General features: G+C 47.8%; 1 protein-coding gene across 2 annotated transcripts in view; it reads left to right on the forward strand.

The window, feature by feature from the left end:
* The first annotated feature begins 1 nt into the window (after position 1).
* Map3k5 (mitogen-activated protein kinase kinase kinase 5) overlaps positions 2–23,117 on the forward strand; it is a 207,858-nt gene continuing 184,742 nt past the window's right edge. Inside the window, exon 1 of one of the 2 annotated variants that reach the window (XM_087575895.1) lies at positions 2–1,125. In XM_087575895.1, the coding sequence (XP_087432021.1) occupies positions 657–1,125 (469 nt within the window). In that variant the 5' untranslated portion in view covers positions 2–656. 2 annotated transcript variants of the gene reach the window in all.

Below are 23,117 nucleotides of genomic sequence, written 5' to 3' on the forward strand. Positions count from 1 at the left end.
CAGAGGCGGGTAGCCGAGAGGACGGGCGGCTGCGAGACAGTCGCTGGGACTCGGAGGGCGCGGCGAGCCGGTGAAAGAGGAAGGGAAGGAAGGAGGAGACCGAGTCGGTGCAAGGGAGCTGCGGCGGAGCTGAGAGGCGGGTCCTTTCGGGAGCGGCCACCGCGGTTCCGGGACGCGGCCCCGGGGCAGCCCGCCCACCGCGCGTAAGGTGTTCTCCAGGTAGCGCAGCACCCAGAGGGCGCCCTCGCCCGGCCGGCGCTCGGCAAGCGACAGCTTGCGGCTCCCCCAGCGCGGCGCCCTTGAGCCGCCGGGCTGCGCAGGTTGGCCGCCGACTGGTCCGCCCGCCAAGAGGAGGAAGCTCTATCCCTTCCCGCTCGCCGCGGCCGGCGTCCCCACCCCGTGGACTCTCCACCCTGCAGCGGGCGAGCGGCGTGGCCACGGAGGCGCCGAGGAGGGGCGAGCCGCCGCCGGGCAGCGGCGTGGCCCCGGGGGACCGGGCGCCCGAGCGGAGGCGGCGGCGGGGCGGCGAAGGCGCGGCGCGCGATGGCAGCTGCCTAGCCCGGCGCGCTCGGAGCAGCCCGGAGCTGTGGCTGGCCAGACGGTGCGTCAGGACTGGAGACCCCGGGGTCGCCGCCGTGGCAGCTCGGCAGGTAGAGATGGGCACCGAAGCCGGCGAGGGCATCACTTTCTCCGTGCCGCCCATTTTGTCCGCGGGTTTCTGCCCCATCCCGGAGGGCGGCAGCTGCCGGAGGGGAGGAGGAGCGGCGACGGCGGCGGAGGGCGAGCCGAGCCTGCAGCCCTTGCTTATGCCGCCGCCGCCACCACCGCCGGGCAGTTTCTGGAACGTGGAGAGCGCGGCGGCTCCTGGCACCAGCTGCCCTACCACCGCCCCCGGGAGCAGCGCCACCCGAGGCCGGGGCAACTCTGGCAGCGGGGGCGGCCGGCGTACCACCGTGGCGTATGTGATCAACGAGGCGAGCCAGGGGCAGCTGGTGGTGGCGGAGAGCGAGGCCCTGCAGAGCCTGCGGGAGGCGTGCGAGGCGGTGGGCGCCACCCTGGAGACCCTGCATTTCGGGAAGCTGGACTTTGGGGAAACCACCGTGCTGGACCGTTTTTACAACGCTGGTGAGTGGCAGCTCCTTGCGGTGCCCACCGGGTTTCCCCTGGCTGTCTTCGTGGGGGTGGGGCTGGGAGAATATTTTGTTTTGTTTTGTTTTTCGTGGGCGGGAAGCAAGCTTCCTATTTACATCACGCCCCACCTTGGGAGCGGCGAGAGGGGTTGCAGGACTGTTCAGGCCGGCTGCTCCTAGCAGAGGGTGTGCTGGTGCAAGAGGCTGTATTTGGGCAGGAGGTCCGCTGATTTATTCGCTATCCGGCAGTGAAGCCCCTGAGTCTAAGTGCAAGGCTCAAACACCCCCCCCCCCATTGCGAATAACTTCTTCAGTCACTTCTCTTCAGTTAGTGAGTGTATAGTTAGGGTTTCCTTTTGCACACACCTGTGGCCCTCTGAGGTGATGTTCTGTTCGCCGTGCAGTCTTGGGAGTACAGAAACGCCAGCATGCGGCAGGGTTTCCTTTGAGCTTTCAAAGCGTAGCGTGACCTTCCCCAACTCATTTCACCTTGGAGTTTTGGTGGCTTCAGTTTCCCGTCCTCGTTACCACTTTAAACTGTCAAATAACTACATGTTAGAGTAAAAGTACTGTGAAAACACACCAAATGTGTGTGATCTTTGTTAGAGTCTTGCCAAAAGAACCAGTTTTTTTTTATTACCTCAGATACTGTGGTGGGTGGAAGAGTTTATAGTTTAACATCATTTAAAGAGTTCCTATGCAATTTTAATGACCGATTCGGTTGGCCATTAAAGTGATTGCTAAAGTAATCCACATGGGGAGGGATGGCTCCCCATTTAGTCCATTTCAGATTTCAAAACTGTTAGAGAGTCCTAATGACTGAACCAATTAGCTGTCTGTTAGCAAATGTTGGGAATGGTAGCGTGCTACTGAGATCCAATGGGATCAAGTAAACAGACGTGTTAATTTTTATAATTGTGGTGGGAAACCTGGTTCCATTCTTCAAATACAGTAAGCTTCTTAACATTTGTGATCACGGGTTTTATATTTCAATCTAATTCTCTTACAGCCTCTTCAAAAACACCTGAAGTAGGCTTATGTCTGCTTTGGAATTCAGCCAGAGCTGAATATTTTAAGAACAAGAAGAACTTCATGTTAAGGAAGCCAGACTAAATAAACTAAGACTCTCTGGTTTGGGTATTTTTTTTTTAAACAGTCTGGGTCTTCATAACTGAACATGAATATAAAATATTATAGCTTGGTTCTTGGGGTGGCTAGCTATAAAAGTTAAATAAACATAGCTTTTCTAAAAATTATAGCACTCTTATTTTTGGATTATAATTTGGAAGAATCTTCAAAGAACCAAATGATAGGAGAGGGGGAAAAAGCCAAATTAAAACTTGAGCTTATTTTTATTGCAATGATAGAGTGGGCTTATTTTTCCTAGGAGCCCCGGGAAAAAAAAAAAAAAACTTAAACCCTTAGCTAATATGAAGGAAAGTTTCCTAACAAGGCTGTCCTCTGTTACTCTCCAAATACCATCGCTGGGAAAGGGAGAAGCGTTAGAGGCGAGCAGACATTTGAACTCTATCTCACTTAGCCCTGGGACCAGGCCTAGGGCAAGAGTAATATTTACTTATTAGATGAGACTGGCCCTGGGATTCGTAGGCAGTAACTGTCCAGTGCACAGGGCTGATATTAAAAAGATCGCAGGGGCCTTGACTGCCTTTGGGCAGGGTGTCTTTGCTTTTAGAATCAGGGGAAGTACTCTGATTTCAGATCCCAGGATCAAGAGCGGGCAAAGATCTTCAGAGACACTGAGGTGCAGTGGAGGAACAGTGGAGAGGATGTGCTCTTGGGGACTCCCCCATTGGTGGCCATCCTCCCAACCCACTGGATCTTTCAACATATTAAGGCCCGAGTCTAATCTCTGCCCAGCTAGAAGAGATCTTATTCAGCGTGACGCTGTGATGGAATGAAGATGGTGCCAGTTCTCCCCAACCTTTCGTCTTTCTAAACTGAAGGCATTGACTGGGCTTTTGGTAGTAGGCCTACTTGGGTTCTCCCCTGTTGTCTTAGAGAGAGATCGCTCTCCTTCCGCCAACTGCTAGTCAACTGTTGATCAACAGCTTGTCAACTGTTTTGTTTTGTTTCCCGTCAGAGGCCAGATAGCTGAGTATCCGAGACTCTGAAGTCTTTCAGGTTTTTGTCACAGGTTTCCAACTCTGCTGTGAGAACTGCTGCAAACATTCTCTAAAGAGATGATTGTACCGTTGATCGTTTGAGGTCAGTCCTGAGCTAGTTAGTGACTCAAAGGCCACACCGAGCCACACAATGGGACCTCTTTTTCGGAAACAAAAACGGAATCAAGCAAGCAAGAGAGTGTGACCGTAGATAATAAAACTACGGGTAAACGGTGTTCACCTGAAGGTTGGCTAGGCGAATTAGCGGCAGGTCCCTGGGCCTGGCTCTTTCTCTACTTTCTTACCTCACCTGGATTGAATCCCTGTGATACAGTTGGAAGGGCATGGCCCCTCCTGGTGGAGCTGAGTGTTTGCCCAGTTCTGCTCTGGGTCATATTCTCGTGAGAATAGCTTTTTTTTTTTTTTTTTTTTGCCTTTCAGTAGAGCTTCTTTATCTGAGAAGTTCACCAGGGCAGAAGTGGAGGGAGAGCAGCATCATGTGTCTGAGGTTGCCCCTGAATCCTGTATGGATTTGTGAAAAGTGAGAAAGCGTGGATACCGTAACAAGATTTTGGGGTCTGTCTCCTGGTTCAGTCTCTTCTGCAATACCGAGTGACTCAATTCATACTTTTAGAGGAGTAGATGATGGCTGGAGCGGTCTGTTCTTTAAAAATGTCAGCGTTATTACTACAAATGACTCAGTGTACTTCATGGAGAATCTTAAGTGCTCCTTTAGGGCCTGTCCTCGGTCCCGAGGAGGTCAGAGTGGGGAGGAAGGGTGGGAACCTGTGACTCGACTGTCACAGAGCCTGTGAGGGTCCCCCGCAGAAGCCAGAGATTTCTAGCACTCAGGGTAGCCTTTTAAAGGTGACCAGAGAAGCCAGATGGGAGAGTAAGCAAGAACAGCCCAATCTGGGGCTTGTTGAGTTATTTCTTCTCCAGTGCTAGGAATCCCACCCCGATGCCTTGTGCGCGCCAGACAGGAGCTCTGCCCCTGGCTGCAGCCCAGAGCCATGAAAGCCATGAAAGGAAGATCAGAGCCCAAGTGGTCCAGCTTAGAGCGAACGACAGAATGAAGAGTGCTGGTATTGTGAGAACGTCTGCTACTCTGTGTACCGGTGTCTTCTGGAGAACACATCGGAGTCAAAGTGTTCCCTGAATTAGGACTTCATTATTATTTACCTTGGCTTGTCTTTTGACGATGTGTGCTGCTTTCCTATTCTGTCAGGTAGAGCTGATTCATGCTTAGTTGATGCCGGTATGAGAAATATTTATGCATCTTAAAGATGCTTACGGCTTTACACATAAGAGAGTGTCACTCAGAGGCGGCAGATAGCCAGCCAAACCACGCACCTGCCCCAAGCCCCACGCATGGTAGGCAGTGACAGTCTGCAAAGGCCACAGGTGCTTTCTGATGGTGTAAGGTACTGCCTCTGTGGGGTTAATGCAGTGGAGCATGACCGTGGACGTCCACACCTCTAGCTTCTATCTCTCAGGTGCTGGGGTAGCACAGGGGATTGACGAGCACTCTTCCGACCGAGCGTCGTTCCCAGTTCTACTTAGTGGGCACTGGCTCTGTGTGCATTGCCGGAGCGGTCTCCGTTATCTCTGTACTTTGCCCCGTGAGAACGCCGGACCACAGTTCTGTGTATTCCTTCAGGTCAACGTGAGATTTTTTTTTTTTTTTTTTTGGTTCTTTTTTTTTTTCGGAGCTGGGGACCGAACCCAGGGCCTTGCGCTTCCTAGGTAAGCGCTCTACCACTGAGCTAAGTCCCCAGCCCCTCAACATGAGATTTTAAGGTGAGCTTCACATCTTTCCACAGAATCAGCTGTTACAGGTAGCCGCAGGTCCTGGAGGTCACCTGTAGGGAAGCCTCGGTAGCCCAAACATGTGGAACCCATTCACTACTTTGAGCATTCAGGAAATGTTTCCGATCCCCTTACACTGGGCTCTCGATACACTTTTCAGTGTACACCAGTACACTTGGCTGCGTCTTGGGCATTGGCGGGAGGAGCTTCTCTCAGCTTTCTCCCTAGCCTTGCCTTCTCATGGCCTGCTGGTGTAAGGCTTAGGGACCTCCCTTGGCTCAAAGCCACCTACCTTCCTCTCGGTGGGCACTGGGTTAGATGGACTGCCCACTTCCCCTTACCTTGCCACCAGTCATTATTGCATCTTTGGGGCCTTCCTCTTAGGCTGACTCACTGCAGATTACAATCTCTGACTCCGTCTTTCACGAGGCGGCGGCGGCAGTAGTGGGGAGCCGGAAGGAAGTGTGTGCTAGTTGAAGTTTTCATCCGTGGTGTTGTGCTTTCAATGGAGTGGAGTTTGTGCTGAGAGCAGCCCTTGTGTGGCTTAGCCAGGGGGGCGTCTGACGAGCCTCTGTTTTGCCTCATTTGCCTCTGCCCCACCTCCTTAGGACTTCCAGTGTTCTTAGGCAAAATAAAACATGATCCTTTCTTTACCTGTCTGCCCTAGACTGAGTCCTTGAAAGTCTTGCTGCTGCTGACTTCTGCATTTCTGCTTTCAAGTCCAGCTCGGACTCAGGCTGTAAGGATCGTCCTGTGCTTTGAGGAAGAGGATGGAGTGATGAAGTGTATATTCTTAATGCACTGGTCGTTCCCATGAACCAGTTTAAAAAAAAAAACAAAAGCAAAAGCAAAAATCCCAAAAAACTCAAGAGAACTGAAATGGAAATGTGTTTGCCAACACTCTATTTCTCTAATTAAGGATATTATAACATAAAGAAAGAAAGACTTAATATAATGTTCTTAAAAAGGAAAGATACTTTTAGACTAAAAGAATTAGATGGGAAGGGATGGGCAGGATGGCTCAGTGGGTAAAGCACAACGCTTTGCAAACACAGGGACCTGAGTTCAGATCCTCGGAATCCACAGGAAAGCTGAGTACGGCCAAGGGCGTCTGTTCTCCTAGTGTTGGAGACAAGAGGATCGCAGGGGCTTGCTGGCTAGCCAGTCTTGCTAGAACGGGCACGTTCAGGTTCAGTGAGGGACTCCGCAAAGGGAGAGCCCTGATGCTGACCTCTGTCCTCTGCACATATAAGCACAGGCAGACACACCATACACACGCTCAGATTTTTTTTTAAGAGAGCACCCTCACAATTTAGGTAGGGACTGGGGAGCCATAGCTCCACCCTAGAACACTCACCTAGCATTTGCGAGAACCTGAGTTCCGTCTCCAGCACTGCAAACAGCAACGCTAACAACCACAGTAGAAGGAAGACAGTAATGAGAAAACGCCTTAAGTGTGCCCGAGCTGGCAGTCCTAACGGAGAGGTGGAGGCAGGGGAGCAGGAGTTCAAGGTCATGTTCGGTTATAGGGCAATTCTGAAATCAGCCTGGACTACATAAGACCGTGTCCAAGAGGGACGGGGGGGGGGGGGGGAAGCAAACAAAGCAGAATGAAGGATAGGTCTTTGCATATAGTAAATGTCTAGGAAGAGTATTATTCATTTCCCCATAAAACCACGGGTGAGTGAAAGCTTCATTCTGTCAATCAGCATCAGCAGTTAGCGTTCTCAGCCTCTGGTCTGAACTATCCCGTGGCCTCTGCTTTTCAGTCACTTACCTTAATTTTCGAGAGAGACAAGCCTCGGTGTGATTTTCAAAAAGAAGAAACTGGTAAGCTCATTGAAACCAAGCAACCTCTGTCTAGTTAGACTTTAAAAGGAGAGACAAGCCCACACATGTGCTTTCTTCATGGAGTGGCTGACCATTGGGTTAGCTGTTGCCGCCCCATCTAAACAGGGAGCCCAGTGCTGCCTCCCGCTTTCTTGGCTAATTGGCTAACAGAAACGAAGTATGATTTTCCTAAACAAAAATGTTATAGGAATCCTGCAAGAAAAAAATAAAAAAACTGTATGGGGGGGGGAGAGGAATCTAAAAGGAAAAGTTCTCAGTATAAAAAAATAGATTCCTTTTTAGAGCTCCCATTTCTTACCCAAAATAGCTAAGCACAGATAGTCACGACTGATCTTGCTTCCTGTTCTTGTTGTTTCTTTCCTAAACATGGCTGCCTTGGCCTGTGTCCTCTGATAGGCAGAGAGCTGGTTCCCCCTCTAGGTGAGACCCATGTGTAAAGCATCGCACTGCTTTTTCTCACCAGAGGTCTTGGCTGGTGACAGTTTCCTGGGAGTTTGCCGACACATGTCAGTTCCTCTGTGGTAGCCACTGGGACTACCCTGCTTCCTGTTTCTCAGGCCTGGTTTGAGCCCTGTTTAGTTCTTGTTGGGGGCCCAGCTGGTTCATAGTTTCTTCGTGATGCAGTGGGAAATTGACAAGCATAGAGCCCAATCAATATGCAGGTCTTTCCACAGTAAGGTGCCAAACCTCTGTGCTTTCTTAGTGCTTCAGCTAGCCTGTCTCCTCAAACACCGCTCCAAACCAGCAGAACTACGGGTGACTTCTTTTTTGACCAGGAATTCTAAGTCTCTCTTTCTTTCCTTTCTTCCCCTTCTTTCCCACCCCTTCCATTTTTATATTAACTTAAAAAGAAAAAAAGCATAAAAGTCAAGAGACAAAGCCCAACCCTACAGTGTGGTGATTGTCTTAGGGGAGACGCAAGGCAGGCTCTTAAGACTCGGGGTGTCAGGACGCATCCCTTCCAAACAGATGTCTTCTCTTAAAGTGGGTAATCAATAATGAGGAAAGCCGCTGCCTTGGGTATGTGATCCACTCATTCAGAAAGTTGGACCCCTTTACACAGGGAGTCTGAAAATGTCTGTGACCACTCAGTGCTTGCCAGCACCCTTAGTTTCCTTCATACCTGTGAACTTCTTGCTCAGCAGACACTCGGGAGAGCCGCCCTACTGAGTATCAGGGAATACCTGTCCATCTGCTCACTGACCACAAACTATATGAAACCAAATATTTCCCAAGCCAGGAAGCCTTCCTCATTTAAAAATCTCCATTACAGCGGAGCCTGGGCGATGACTCAGTTTACGTAAGGTGCCTCCTGTGCAAACACGAGGGCCTGGCTGGGTTCAGATACTGAGAACCCACATTAAGGAAAGGACGAAAGGAAGGAAAGAAGGAAGGGAGGGAGGAAAAGGAAGGGAAGAGAAAGGCAGGGCAGGGCAGGGCAGAGCCAGGTGTGGTAGCTGACCCCTGTACCTCCAATGTCAGAGGGTGAATTCGTGGGACCAGATAGATCCCTCAAGCTTCTTGGCCAGCTGATGTAGCCAAACCATTAAACTTCAGGTTTAGTGAGAGACTCTATTTCAGAACTAGATCATGACAGAAGAAAGATACCCATCAGCCTTGGCCCTCCACGTGTATAACATCCTGTGTACCCTCCCCTATATGCTCACATAGCACACTGACATGCTGCTATTCCACAGCTTTGCTGTTTGAGAAGAGTCTCCCTTTGTGACCCTTCTCACCCTGGCAATCCTCCTGTCTCAGCTCAGTGTTGGAATTATTAGTATGCATCACTGTACCCAGCTCAAATGCCTCTTGATGTCATAGTCAAGCTTTCTAACTTGTTTATTGTGAAAAGTATAGATTAGAGCCAGGAGAGCCAGGAACCCAGAGAGCCAGGGCCAGGAGAGCCAGGAGCCTGGAGAGCCAGGGCCAGGAGAGCCATTCCTGTTTCCAGTGGCTGCTGCTTTCACCTCCACCTTGTCATTTCTGTGGTGATCAAGTAGGAATCAAATATCCCCAACTTTTAAATCGCACGGGCTGTTTCTCCACTGTCACGGTTGGTATGTGTGTGGCAAAGTACTGCAGGTATCCTCTGCAGTGACCAACATTTAAACCACAGGTCTGACATCTAGTCTATGATGGTAGCCACCGTGAGGGTGAGCCATGGCAGTGACACTTCACTCTGGTCTCTTGTTGCTAACACATTTCAGGGACGTCTTACTGACACCAGCTGACATTTTCTTTATCAGTGCCATCGAAGGAGACAAGTGCTGATTGCCAGTTGCTTGGCCGGTCTCATACTTTCCCAGGGAAATCTTGAGTCAGATTCTGAGTCGGGGAGTCAAAGGGCCCACAGATGGTGATAGCCCGAAGAAGCCTTTCTATTGGAAAGATGCACAGAGGCAGTCTCTGCTCACAGCCCGTTCCCACTTTTTCTGAGTTTGATTTGCTTACCCCTAATATGACATCACACCCAACACGATAGCACACGCCTGAAGTTCGGATAGACCGATTAATTGCCTGAGGTATTAGCTACACAAAGAACTTTGAAATAGAGGGCATAAGTCTTTGGGAATAAAAAGGTGTATGTGTCTGTTTCCATGGGAATGACTGATGTGGAAGAAGTCAAGAATTCCCTGTATTCCACACTCCTCCCTACCCAACTAGCTAGAAACAACAGTAACAGCAAAAGACAACCTTGGGGGGCTGGTGGTCTGTCTCAGTAGTAGAGCTCCATCGGCCATGGCGGGGCCCTGGGATTGGTCCCTAGCACCACCCAATAAACAAACAAATGAACAAAGGAAAAAACAACCTTAAAAATGTAACTCAGACCATTTCAGTAATAGAAAGAACATCGGAAAAGTTCACCAGACCTTCTGATATTCACGCAGCCTCTGCCTTGAAGATCATGGCTGTGAAACGTGGTCATTTCTCTTGGAGCCATTCTGGAGAAAACTAAAATTTCCTTTCTCCATTGTCAGTTTCCCTTCCAGGGAAAACCCTTTCTCCTTCGGGGAGTGCTATACTGCTCTATTGTGAACGAAGACTTTCAAACTCATAAAAGCCACAAACCTACATGTATGTCAACTATTTAGTTAACTCGTTTAAGATCACATGTATGCATGTGTGCACTCACCTGGGTGGAGAGGCCCCAGATCAGTCTCCAGATTTGTTCCTCAGGAGCTGCTCCTCGTCTTGTCTTGTCTTGTCTTGTCTTGTTTTTTCTTTTCTTTTCTTTTCTTCCTCTCCCTCTCTCTCTCTCTCTCTCTCCCTCTCTCTCTCTCTCTCTCTCTCTCTTTCTTTCTTTCTTAAGAAAGTCTCTCCTTGTACCTGGGTTTGCTGTTGGCTCTGCTGGCTGGGTCCTTCCTGTCTTTCTGTCTCCCTCTCTCCAATGCTGGGATTATAAACAGGGCCCACTATTGCTTTTGAGTGAGTGTGGGCATTGAACTCAGGTCCTCATGCTTGATTGGCAGACATTCTGCTGACTGAGCTGTCTTCCTAATTCTTGCTATTAATTAATTAATTAATCCATTTATTTATTTAATGATTACAAGGTTTTGCTGCGTTCCCCAAGTAAGTCTTCAAACTCCTAATCCTCTTGTCTCAGTCCCTCGAGTCACTACACCTGACCAACTAATTCATTATTTAATAGGAAAACCAAGTCTGTGTGGACATGACCAATGAGGAATTATGTCAGAAAAGCAGAGATGAATTTGGTAATAGATGAAACACTGGCTACTCCTGTGTAGGACAAGTCTGTAGGTATAAATGTTGGACTAATTTTTTTCCCCCATAAGATAGAAATCAATCTATACCAGAGATAATCATACATATTTCTTTAGAGAGGAGACATTGGCATTCTGTCAGGTGTGCACTTTACCCATTGACACTGCCCCATAGCCAAATCAATAGAGGGACAGTATAAGGAACGTTTACCTTTCAAACTGGGTAATTAACTCCCAGATGATATGCTATAAGGCCCAGCCCTGCAGTGAGAGGGCTCACTGCTCTCTCTTGCCCACAGCGTGTCTTTGACAGTTTCCTGGGCTGAAGGTTGGTTAGTCTCTGTGTCCCTGACTCGCAGGAGCTCTATGTGATATAAAGCAACCGTTGGCATCCGTCTGTCTGCCGGACGGATGCTACTGTCTGAAGCTGTTCTGCCCTGAAAAGGCTTTAGAACACCATGTTGTCAAAAGGCTCCGCCTCCTAATGGCTGGAACCATGGTACCATTTGAGTAGCAAGGTGTCAGTCCCCAAGGCTTTAATGAGATACTGAGAGGTATCTCTGTGGCCAGAAAGCCACTAAGAGTATGTCAGGCCGATGCCTGAACCCACCTTCATTATTATGCTGTTGATAACCAATGGCTGTTGTAGAACGCGTTTTATCTCAATTAAGGGGCTTCTACTACTCCTTTGGTGTATTCAGTTACCGAAAAAAAGTATACACATGACCTTTAATTTATAATATGCCCTTATCAGCGCTAGAGCTGGGGAGATACCCATCGTCTATGTTATTATGTCTTTTTCCCTGCCAGTCACCCCACTGTGTGATCTGTCATGCTATGTCTAGGATGCTCTTCACCCCAGTTGACCATCCCTCATGGTCATTACTTTGAGATTTTTACCCCATATCTTCTCTCCATCTTCCTTTCCTCTCCTCAGACCCCAAACCTATGTCTCTTCTGCCCAGCTATTGGCTGTCAGCATCTTTATTTAACCAATAGTTTTTGATTAAGGAGCAAGGTCACATCGTACCTCGTGTATCCTCTCATTCCTGGGAGCAACCAGACCTTGGGGGCCAGTATCTATCATTACAATACACATCAGAAGATCAAACTTCGACACATGGCCTTGGTATTGTACACAGCTTCAGATAAACTTCTTTTGCAGATTGAAAATAAACATTTTCAAAATGTAAAGTTCTGCATTGCCAAAAACATGACTTTGGCTTTAAGGTTTCAGGCAAGTCATACCCAAATAAACAATACGACTGTTGCGTTCTGGGTACTGTGCCAGGAGCACTACACGTGTGATCTTACCCAATTTTTTAAAAAAAAAGCTCTGGGAGGCAGAGAGCGCCAGTTGAACACCAAGTTACTGAATGGCTGGCCAGAATGAGAACAGCAAACAAATAAAATTCCTTTTACAGAATAGAAGGTAAATACGGATTGGTGAGATCATTAGGAGTCACAGCTCGGTTATGATTCATGCATAGAAGTAAGACAGAGGCCCGGCGGGACGGCTTAGCAGGTGAAGGCACTTGCTTGCACAAACCTTATGACCCCGAGTTCAATCCTTGGAACCTGTAGAGAGGGGAAAGGAGAGAACCATTCCTACAGAATGGTCCTCTGACCTTCACACATGGACCCTGTCACGTGGTCAACCAAACACGACACACACACACACACACACACACACACACACACACACACAACGTTTTTTTAATGAGGTAGAAACACGCACTTCTCTGAGGGCTCTCCACAACACTGTACTTGACGATAACCAGATAACTTCTCTGGTAGCTTGCATAGCAATTTCCAGTACTACTAGCCGGCAAGTATGAAACTTCCAGGGCCCCACCAGCACGGTTTGCTGTTTTCTGACCCAAGTCAATGTGTGTGTTCACCAATGGAATTCTGGAGGAAAACCAAGAGGGCTGGCCATAGCTTACACAGTTTGGGGGGAGGGGCGTCTCTGGGATAACTTTACGGATATATTCGCTGGTGACATTTGTAGTCGTTTGGGGGTCACAGGTATAGAGTAAACATGTGTTGATCTCACTATGACACAGTCAAGGTTTGGAAGAATTTGTCTTGGGAAGCTAGTTTTGGTTGATCCGGTGGGAATTTCAGTCTTCAGTTCTGGACAGTAGAATTTCAGGTTTTTCTGAGGCATACTTAGTGTTTACTGTTAAGCTACAGTAGAGTGGGAAAAACGCTTATGGCTCATCTGCCTGTGTAGGGAGCCTGGCTCACAGACATTACATTTCTCAATGTGGGCGGGTGTGGGTAAAGCAGGGCAGCAGTACAAGTCACTTGGTGTGACCCAGTGGTGTGCTTGTCCGAGAGCTATGGCAGAACAGTTGGCTAATCTCTTTTTGCCAAGCAAAGCTATCCATATTTTCTGTGCTTAAAGTATACTTGGCTGTCGGTAAATCTGAAATAAAATCTGAAAGGAACGGCTAGCCTAAGTTCCTAGCAGACTTCTAGATCCTTCTTGGTCTTTTTCTCAACTTGTGGGTCATGACCCCTTTGGGGGTCAAAGGACCCTTTCACAGGGGTTACCTATGACCATCTGAAAACACAAATATTTACATTGCGAATCATCACAATCGTGAAAATACAGATCTGAAGAAGCAATGGAAATAATTTCTCGTCGGGAGTCCCCACAGCATGAGGAACTGTATTAAAGGGTCACAGCATTAGGAAGGTTGAGAATCATTGTCTTATAAGTTTACCAATGTAGAAAATTCATTTAACCAGAACATATGACGTACGTGTGTGTGTGTGTGTGTGTGTGTGTGTGTGTGTGTGTGTGTGGTGTATGTGTGTGTGTGTTACCCAAGGACTGACCCTTCTATATTTATCATAATGTCATTCAGCAGATCTCTTTTTATTGCCTCTGAAGTCTGATATTATGGGTTGTCAGCATTGTGAAGACTTCACACAGACACTTAGGCTTTTGACTTTATTACCGTCAATCGATAGGAAATTCATGTTAATACCTACCAGTCCATTTAGCATATACTGAAGTGAGTAGCACATCTTGCTTGTATTGAATCAAAAATTTAAATTTAATTTATTATTATTATTATTATTATTATTATTATTATTATTATTATTATTAGTGGGAGAGGAGGAGGGAGGGAGGTTGGGAAAAACCTATGTCATGGTACACGTGTGGAGGTCAAAGGACAACTGCCTGGAGCTGCTTCTCTGTGTCTACCTTCGCATGAGTTACTGGGATTGAACTCAGCAGCCCAGGCTTGAGTACTCAGGGGCTAAGATTCTTTTCTTGCTTCTCCATCATTCAAGTCCCTCAGACCAACTTTTTTTTTTTTTTTCTTTTTTTTTCGGAGCTGGGGACCGAACCCAGGGCCTTGTGCTCGCTAGGCAAGCGCTCTACCGCTGAGCTAAATCCCCAACCCCCCAACTTTTTAAATGACAGAAATTCAGACTAAATCATGAGCATCACCATACACGCATAGTTTATTAATTTTTTAAACATTCTTTTGGAGAAACAAATTAGATGCAATTAAGAAGGGAAATTGCATTTAAAAGCTGACAAAAGGTTAACAGTTTTCAGTGTTCATTAATGGCACAGCTAGAGATGGGCTGACATGAATCTCTTTAGAAGTTTAGGCTGGGGCTCGGGAGATGGCTCAGCGGTTAAGAGCACTGACTGCTCTTTCAGAGGTCCTGAGTTCAATTCCCAGCAACCACATGGTGTCTCACAACCATCTGTAATGGGATCTGATGCCCTCTTCTGGTGTGTCTGAAGACAGCTACAAGCGTACTTATATATAATAAATAAATCTTAAGAACAAAAAAGAAGTTCAGGCTGATTCCTTCTGTAACATTATGGTTAGGCACCAGAAGCCAGGCAAGCAGCAGACCAATTAGTAGGTATCTCAGGCCTGCTGTAAAACCTGCATGGAGTATTATTTGTAACTGCTATGGCCCGGGGCTCCTGGGTACGCATGGCCCCTTTTAGAAGGTGAGGCCTTGACGGAAGAGTCACCTTCCTCCTGCTTGCCTGCAATACTGTGTCACATATTCTCTTTTTTTATTGGATATTTTAAAATTGACATTCCAATGTTATTCCCTTTCCGGGTTTCCTGTCCATAAACCCCCTATCCCATCCTCCTTCCCCTTCTTCTATAAGGGTGATCCCCCTCTCGCCTCCTAACCCTTCCCGCCTACAGCCTTGACATTCCCCTACTGGGGTGGGGGGGTGGGGGGGTGAGGGTGTGAGGTGGTAGGGGTGGGGGATGGGGAGGTGAGGAGGTGGGAGGGTGGGGGGTATGGGGTGGGCGGTGAGGAGGTGGGAGGGTGTGAGGGGGTGGGGGATGAGGGGGTGGTTCAGCCTTGGCAGGTAAGTCGCATATTCTCATCCCGACATACACCGCAGTAACAGTAACAAAGTAACAGAGAGCGGACCCACCACCTCCACCCAGTTTCCAAGTCTTCCAGAGCTCTGCATAGTGAAGCCTTTTGTTATCGAGTTGTGTTCATCTTGTTAACTAAGTAGCGAACATTCTTCTTGATGGTTACCCTCCGGTATTCCAGAATTGGCCCCTGTCATTACTTAGCTTCAGGGTTCATGGCTCAGCCTGGTTTCGAATCCTCCTGCTTCATCCTTCCAAGCGTGGGGATTCTAGGGACGCCCTACTGCACTTGGCTGTAGAAGCTTGGAGAGGTCCCAGGGGACGGGAAGTTGTTTGCACTTAAAAGCTACCACTGTGTCGAGACATTGCTTGGGAACATGGAGGCCTACGTGTACTGCGCTACTACTTCATGGGCAGCACTCCTTCATTTTCCCAGAGTATGGCTATTCTGACCATGTCTTTGTTTTCCCCTAAAAAAATGCCACTCGGCTCGCTGGGGTTAGTTGGCAAGGCAGACGCAATCCTCTCTTTTCTGTTTATAAACCCAGTGCTCTTTGGATTGCTCTTGGTCTGTTTGTCAGATAATTAGGCATGAGTTGTCCAAAGAGAGTTCTGGGCCGGAGGATAAGCCACATTGCATTTGAGGAGATTTTCCAAGAACGTAACAGAAGATTTGGCTTAAGCGATAACTTAAGACTCTTAGGCCTCAGGTGCGTTCAGCCTTCAGTTACCTGAGCTAAACGTGGGGAGGTTAACTGGAGACTCGGGCTAAGGTAGAAGCTCCTGGGGCCCTCATCTTTTTCTTATGAGACTTTCCTTCTCAGCACTTGCGACTTCCCAGTTACCCACAGAAGAGCCTCCGAGCCAGCTTTTGAGCTACAGGATAATATCTGGTGTGCGGTCACAGGGGAAATTCCTCCTGAATCCAGCAGATCACCAAGCTGTCTGTGAATGCGACCTCAGCATCCACTTCCACATAAGTTAAGAATAATCACAGAACTCTTCATCATTCTGTGACTGTTCTCTGAGAGTCGTGCAGTTTTTAAGCTGCTTGTGTCAGTTAGCAGCCATTGCTCCCTTGAAACCCTTTCTTTTTTTGCTAGGCAAGCGCTCTACCACTGAGCTAAATCCCCAACCCTGAAACCCTTTCTTTCTTAAGGACGCTAAATGAATCTGATTTGCCTTCGGGATTCAGTGTGCAAAGCAGCCTTGATTTGTTCTGAGACATTAAGAATCGCTGCTTAACAGAGTATGGTGACACAGGTCAGCGATCCCAGCACTTGGGAAGTGGAGGCAGAGAGTTCAAACCCAACCTGGGCTACAGGAGACTGTCTTAAAAAGCAAAGCAAGGGGTGGAGGAGATGGCTTAGCAGGGGAAAGTACCTGCTGTGTGTGCTGATGCCCTGGGTTCGGTCCCGGGACTTTTAATCGGTACACTGGAGGATTATTTAAAATGATTTGAGAGAGGAAACGGTGGCAGAGGATTCTGGGACAGGAATTAAGACTTCAGATAGGAGGGGACATTTGTGCCTTGCTTCACATTCGGGGGTGGGGGGTAGCTGTTCCAGGGTATATGGAATGGCCCCGCTGCTTTTTGGCTAGTTCAAAACTGAACAGAACTGTCCACACCGTAAGCTTCAAAGGGTAAGTGAGAGACACCCTGGTTCCCTGGTTCCCACAGTCCTCAAGGCACATGCCAGTGACCTAAAAACATCCCGCTCAGGCCCCGCCTCTTTAAGGCTCTACACTCACTTCCCAGGAGCACCCTGGACCTTAGCTTTAGCAGCAGGGCATCTCTATGGAGACAGTCACGATCAAACTAAAGCACTGGGCTAATAGATGACTTTTTCTTTTTACATCTATGTAATTTTTTTAAATTTTATTTTTCTTGGATATTTTATGTATTTACATTTCAGATGTTATCCCCTTTCTCCCCTCTCCCATACCCCTTTCCCCCTTCCCTTGCTTCTGTGAAGATGCTCTCACTCCTACCCATCCACTCCCACCTCAACGCCCTGGCATTCACCTACATTAGGGAAAATGACCCTTCATAGGACCAAGGGCTTTTCCTCCTAGTGGTGCTGGACCATGCCATCCTTTGCTACATAAGCAGCTGGAGCCATGGGTCCCTCCATGTGTACTCTTTGGTTGGTGGTTTAGTCCCTGGGAGCTCTGGGGGGGTCTGGTTGTTTGATATTGTTGTTCTTCCTATGGGGTTGTAAACCCCTTCAGCTCCTTCAGTCCTTTATGTCCTCCACTGGGGTTCCCTTGTTCAGTCCTATGGTTAGCTGCAAGCATCCTCATCTGTATTAGTAGGACTCTGGCAGAATCTCTCAAACTCTAATATTATGCAATTTTTGTTACATAGTATTTAGTGGGTTTGTGTCTGTGTGTGTGTATGTGTGTGTGTGTGTGTGTGTGTGTATGTGTGTGTATCTATGTGCCTGTGTCTGTGTGTCTGATAGTCTCTGTGTCTCTGTGTGTGTTTGGCAGCAAAGTGCCTTTACCTGCTCAGCCATCATCTTACCAGCCCAAGTTGGATGTTTAAAAGAAATAGCCGGAATTGAAGGTTACAGAATTTTAAGTAACTTAGGTCAGAGAAATTTCCAGAAAGGGAGCAATGTTAGACATCAGGTAGAGGGGACAGAGTGGCGATGGTGATTAGGCCCAGGCATGTGATTTTGAAAGCTGTGTCTTTTAGTAGATCAGGTGGCTCAGCTGGGTAAACCACCCCCGGCTGTGCAAGTCTGGCCACCTGCATTCTGTGCCCAGATCCAACAATGGACGGTGGCGGAAGCAGATCCTGGAAGTTCTCCTCTGCCCTACATGCTGTGCCGTGCCCTTCTCCCCGTGCGTCTCTTGTTCACACAGAGAACAGTCCTAACGAAAGTAAAAATATAAAAGTCGGAGAACACATGTGGAAGGAACGGAACAGAGAGTCTGGCAGAAGCTGTAGAAACAGCTGTCTGCAGCGAGCACGCACGTTGGCTTGCCCCGCCATTGTCTGTGTCTGAGAGGCAGGGCTAGGTCATTACGCCCTGCTTTGTGAGGATGTGGAATACAAATTTCCGAGGACGTTGTCACAGGAAGAACCTTTGGAGTGAGGTTAAGATGATAGGAAATGCACACAAACCAGATTAAATGTACTGGCTTTCTACTCATTTCATTTCGTAAAGTGTGGTCAATGCAACCAAGAGTCAGAGCTTCCCTTATTTGGTTGGATTTGATTTGGGAGATTGACCCTCGGGTGCCATTCATGTGACACAGATGTTCTGCCTTTGAGCCACACCCGTTGAGTATTTTTTTTTCTAATTATAATTGGTTTAAAATAGAATTGTTTTTCTCGTGCTGTTTGATAACTTAGGTGTTATTTGAACTCAACTCGAGACCCCTTAAGCTTAGGATTTTACTACGGATAGGACGCACTGTATAGAAGGGTAGGCCTTGTTTGGGGAGCAAAGAAAGAGATATCTAAGGCTAGGTGAATTGGCTGGTTTTGTGCGTCAACTTGACACAAGCTTGAGTTATCACAGAAAAAGGAGCCAACTTGAGGAAATGCCTCCATGAGACCCAACTGTAAAGCATTTTTTCAACCAGTGATCAGTGGGGGAGGACCCAGCCCCTTGTGGGTGGTGCCATCCCTGGGCTGGTGGTCCTGGGTTCTATAAGAGAGCTAGCTGAGCAAGCCAGGGGAAGCAAGCCAGTAAGCAACATCCCTCCATGGCCTCTGCATCAGCTCCTGCCTCTAGGTTTTTTTCCCCGTGTGAGTTCCAGTCCTGACTTCCTTCCTCCCCAGCTTTCGTCTTGCTCACGATGGTTCGTGTAGGAATAGAAACCCTGACTGAGATGCCAGGTAACTTATTTTCGTCTGTTCCTAGTAGCCAGACTTCATGTGCTTTTAAACGTTAACGATCAGGGCCTGGAAGCCACATACTTTTGTCTCTTCCTCTTTATTTGATTGCTTGTAGCTCTGGCTGTGTTAAAAGTGAGCCCTTGGTAAGTCTGCAATAGAAACACTTCACGTCTTTCCCAAGTCGCCTAATTTTGGGGCTTTCTTCTCTTTAGCTTTCTAACCGGTGTTCAGCGGAGAACTGCTCTGACTAGCCTCTCAAGTGAACCCTAGAGTAGCTTGAAAAAAATTCCCTCTACCAGCTCTGTCCATTTGTTTGTAGTCTTTGCCTGTTTGTCCATTGCAAAAAGAAGCTGTCCAGTCGAAATGGGCCTTCTGTGAAGAGCTGCTGATGTTTTACCCGCGTTTTTGGGATCAACATCCTTACCCTTTTCACATATGGCACTGAGAAAGAAGTGCTGTGTCATGTCTTAGGGATTCACTGCTGGCAACAGACACTGTGACCAAGGCAACTCTTATAGAAGCAACATTTAATTGGGGCTGGCTTACAGGTTCAGAGGTTCACTCCATTATCACCAAGGCAGTGTCTAGGCAGGCATGGTGCTGGAGGCACTGAGAGTCCTACATCGTCATGCAAAGGGAGCAGACTGTCTCTTAGGCAGCTGGGAGGAGGGTCTCAAAGTCGACCTCTACTGTGACGCACTTCCTCCAACAAGGCCACACCTACTTTAATAAGGCCACACCTCCTAATAGTGCTCCTCCCTGGACCAAGCATATACAGACCACAGCAGATGTTCCTGAAGATGCTCTCTATGGTTTTCTACGCTATCGTCATCGTGGTAGGTCAGGGAAGGTGAAGGCTGTACAGAAATACCCAAGATTTCTTCTTATGTCTCAGGGTGATGTTAGCCGGGACTAGGTCTTCTGCTTTTATAAATAATGTTTTATAAAACATTATAAATGCAAATGCAGTTTTATGGTGATGTTCAAGCCCATCCTCTGCCACCCTCCACATCCAGGAATACTGAAGCCCAATGAAGCTCAAGTCCTGTACATAAAATAGTATTCGTCTGCAGGCTGTGTGTCCCCTGTCATCTTCAAGTCATAATTCCACATAAACGTGGCAGAAGTCATTCATATAAGAGGAAAAGAATCCGTATATGCTTAGTGCGGACACCATCTGTCTTCGTCAGGGTTCTCTAGAGTCACAGAACTCATGGGTAGTCTCTGTATAGTAAGAGAATTGGTTGATGACTTACAGTCTGCAGTCCAGCTCCCTCAACAACGGTCAGCAGCAGCTGTGAATGGAAGTGCAAGGATCTATGGGTGCCTCTGTCCCACGAGGCAGGCAGGCAGGCAGGCAAGAAAGAGAGAGCCTCTTCCTTCTTCCAATGTTCTTATGTAGGTCTCCAGCAGAAGGTGTGTCCCACCACTCCTGGGTCTGGGACTTGGTTTGTCCCAGGTGACCTTGAACTCAGAGATTTCCTTGCTTTAAGCTCCTGGGGTTCATAGCTACTTTGCCTCAAGATCTCCATACCAAGATCCAGGTCAGACACTCGTATCTCCCAGTCTCAAGATCAGGATCAAAGGTGAGCCCTCGAGTTCTGGATTGTAGTTCATTCCGGATACAGTCAAGTCGACAACCAGGAACAGCCACTACACCATCTTTCCCCCAGTTCCTTTATTTATTTACTTATTTTTCATTCTGTATATAGCCCAGGCTGGCTTTTAATTCCCAATCTTCATACTTAGCCTCCCACGATCATGTTTCCTGGCTGAAGATATGATTTTTTTTTTTATAAGTAGAAAATCATGCAAAGTTAAATGTTTCCCATAGGATACTAACTTACAGTCTTTCTAAAAGAGCGAATGAGTTAGCCTGGTGTTTTGAAGGCTGCGTTTTAACAGTCAGATACAAGATGAAGAAGTGGAATTTATTAGAGATTTAATCAGCTCTCGTGATTAACTATCGAGGCTTTCTCTGAGATGTCCCATTTAACTTAGGAGATCACTGTGGCACACATTTGCTCTGTAAGTCTTTTAACAGCCCCGGATGTCTTTTAATCAGAGATACTGACTTGTCCAGTTCGCTGAAAGGAGACTTTAGTTACCTGTGCCTAACACCTACTTGTGGGCCAGTGGGTCTGACAGTCAAAGGGGTAAATGAAAACCTGAAAGACCCTTCAGCTCTGCCGGTCACTGTGGGTAAACTGAGGCAAGGCAGGCAGGGAGTGCGGTTCTGTCAGGAATCCCCCCTTGACCCACTTGGCTGTGAGGCCAGTGGCTGCCAGCTATTTTTGTTTGCAAATCTCGAAGTGTTCCCAGAGGTCATGTTTGTCAGCATCTCTTTGCGTGTTCTTGCTTGATCCTGAACCAAAAGGAATCTGGAGCCTCAACCCAGAAGCGGTTCTCATAGAGCACTTACCGATTAGCAGGGGAGGTGTTCAGTTTCTGCTCTCTGGGGCAGGGTCAAGAGTTGGTTCTGGTCTTGCAGTAGGAGTTCCCATGCCTTGGGGCTATGTCAGATCGTTTCTTGCCGACCTCCTGACCTGTAGTGTGGCCAAAATGGCTCTCTGGGGGGCAGGGATTATTCCTTGAAATGTGTGCAGTCTAAATGTGTACACATGTATTCCCAGTGGTCAGAACAAACAAACAAACAAACAAACAAACAAACAAACAAACCGGTCTTGTTGGTAGAGGAATTGAAGTCATATACTAAAATGACCAGCTCTGGGGCTGGATTTGGAAGGCTTCAGGTTTTGAATCTTGGCCCTGCCAGTTACTGATTCTGTGCTCCTGATTCTCTGAGCCACCGAGTTTCTATTTGCTGCTGCTGTGTTTTGCCAGCAGCGACCGGCTTAAGGCCTTGCACCTGCTGGGCAAGTGCTTGGCACTGAGTTCCCCACCTGGTATCTCCAAGCTTCTCCTCTACATATGGAGATTCACAGTTAGAACCCTGCAGGCCCGCCGAGAAGTTAAATGTGATCGTGCCATCTTGGAGACCATGGGCCACCGGATTTTCAGGCTCTATAACCTAGCATCTTATTTGTAATCTGCTGGGCGGTTTTCTTTTGATGCACCTTTACTACTGCAGGTTAAATAAAATTATCTTTTATTTAAAACTATTATTGCAGAGGATTGAATTTCAAATTCCTAGTTTTTTTTATTAATATGCTATGTAAACAAAGATATCCAAAGCTGAGGTAATGGATGCAAAAAGAGAGGAGGTTTGTGTGGAGCCCATTTTAGAGTTTCAGCGCGTGGTTGATTGGCCCCATTGCTTTGGGACCTGTTGCGAGGCATCATACCACAGAGGAAGCCTGTTTATCATATGATGGCTGGGAAATAAGAGAGGAGCTGTGGAAGGGTCCAGGGTTCTAAGACCCCTACCTCTAGTGGCCTAACTGCCTTCTCCTATGCCCATCTCGTAAAGATTCTACCAGCTCCCAATAGAGCCACAACTTGAGGAACAGATTTCCAACCTTGGGTCTCAGGAGAACATTCACGATTTAAATGGTAGGTGGCATTAGGCCTCAAGTGACTGACAGGGTAGCGGGATATCACATAGGAACCCGACCTGGTTATATCGATCTCTTTCACTGAGAGTCCCAGCATCTGCCCTACAGTAGGGGGATGGGGGATGGGTTGGGTAGAGGACGTGGGGGTGGGGAATCCTGCCGTCTAGAACCAGGAGGATCACTCTGAGTCTCAGTCCAGCTGCTTCTATATCCTCCTCACAGTGGGGAAACCTGTGTTTTAACACCTAGGGAGATTAACGGGGGTGGGGTGGGGGAGGAGAGACCAACATTTACATTTTAGTGTGGGCTTATTATTTTGAGAGGTTCAGTTCAGTTTCTCCTTTAACAACAATAGCAACAGGCAGGGTCACACTTTTCTGTTGTGTCGCTGCACAAAACATATTGGCTTCAAACAGCAGCCTGTTATCTTTCCCAGCCTAATGGGTTGAGTAGGTTCCTGGGTGTGTCTCCTCTTGGCTGGGTCTGTAATCACCTGGAGACTGAACTGGGCTGCCGTGTCCAAGAAGGGTCATTCCGATGACTGGGAGTTGACACAGCTGTCTGCTGGCCTCAGATATACCCCTCCTACATCTGCCGTATGGCCTTTCTATACAACGAGGTTGGCTTCTGAGAAGAGCATTCTGTGGGCGTGCCAGGAAGAAGGAAACAGAAGCTCTCAGTTATCTGAGGTTGATCTTAACTTTTTAAGAACATTCCTTCTGCGGCAAT

Source organism: Rattus norvegicus, chromosome 1 (assembly GCF_021556685.1).
Source record: "Rattus norvegicus strain SHRSP/BbbUtx chromosome 1, alternate assembly SHRSP_T2T, whole genome shotgun sequence".
NCBI lineage: Eukaryota > Metazoa > Chordata > Mammalia > Rodentia > Muridae > Rattus > Rattus norvegicus.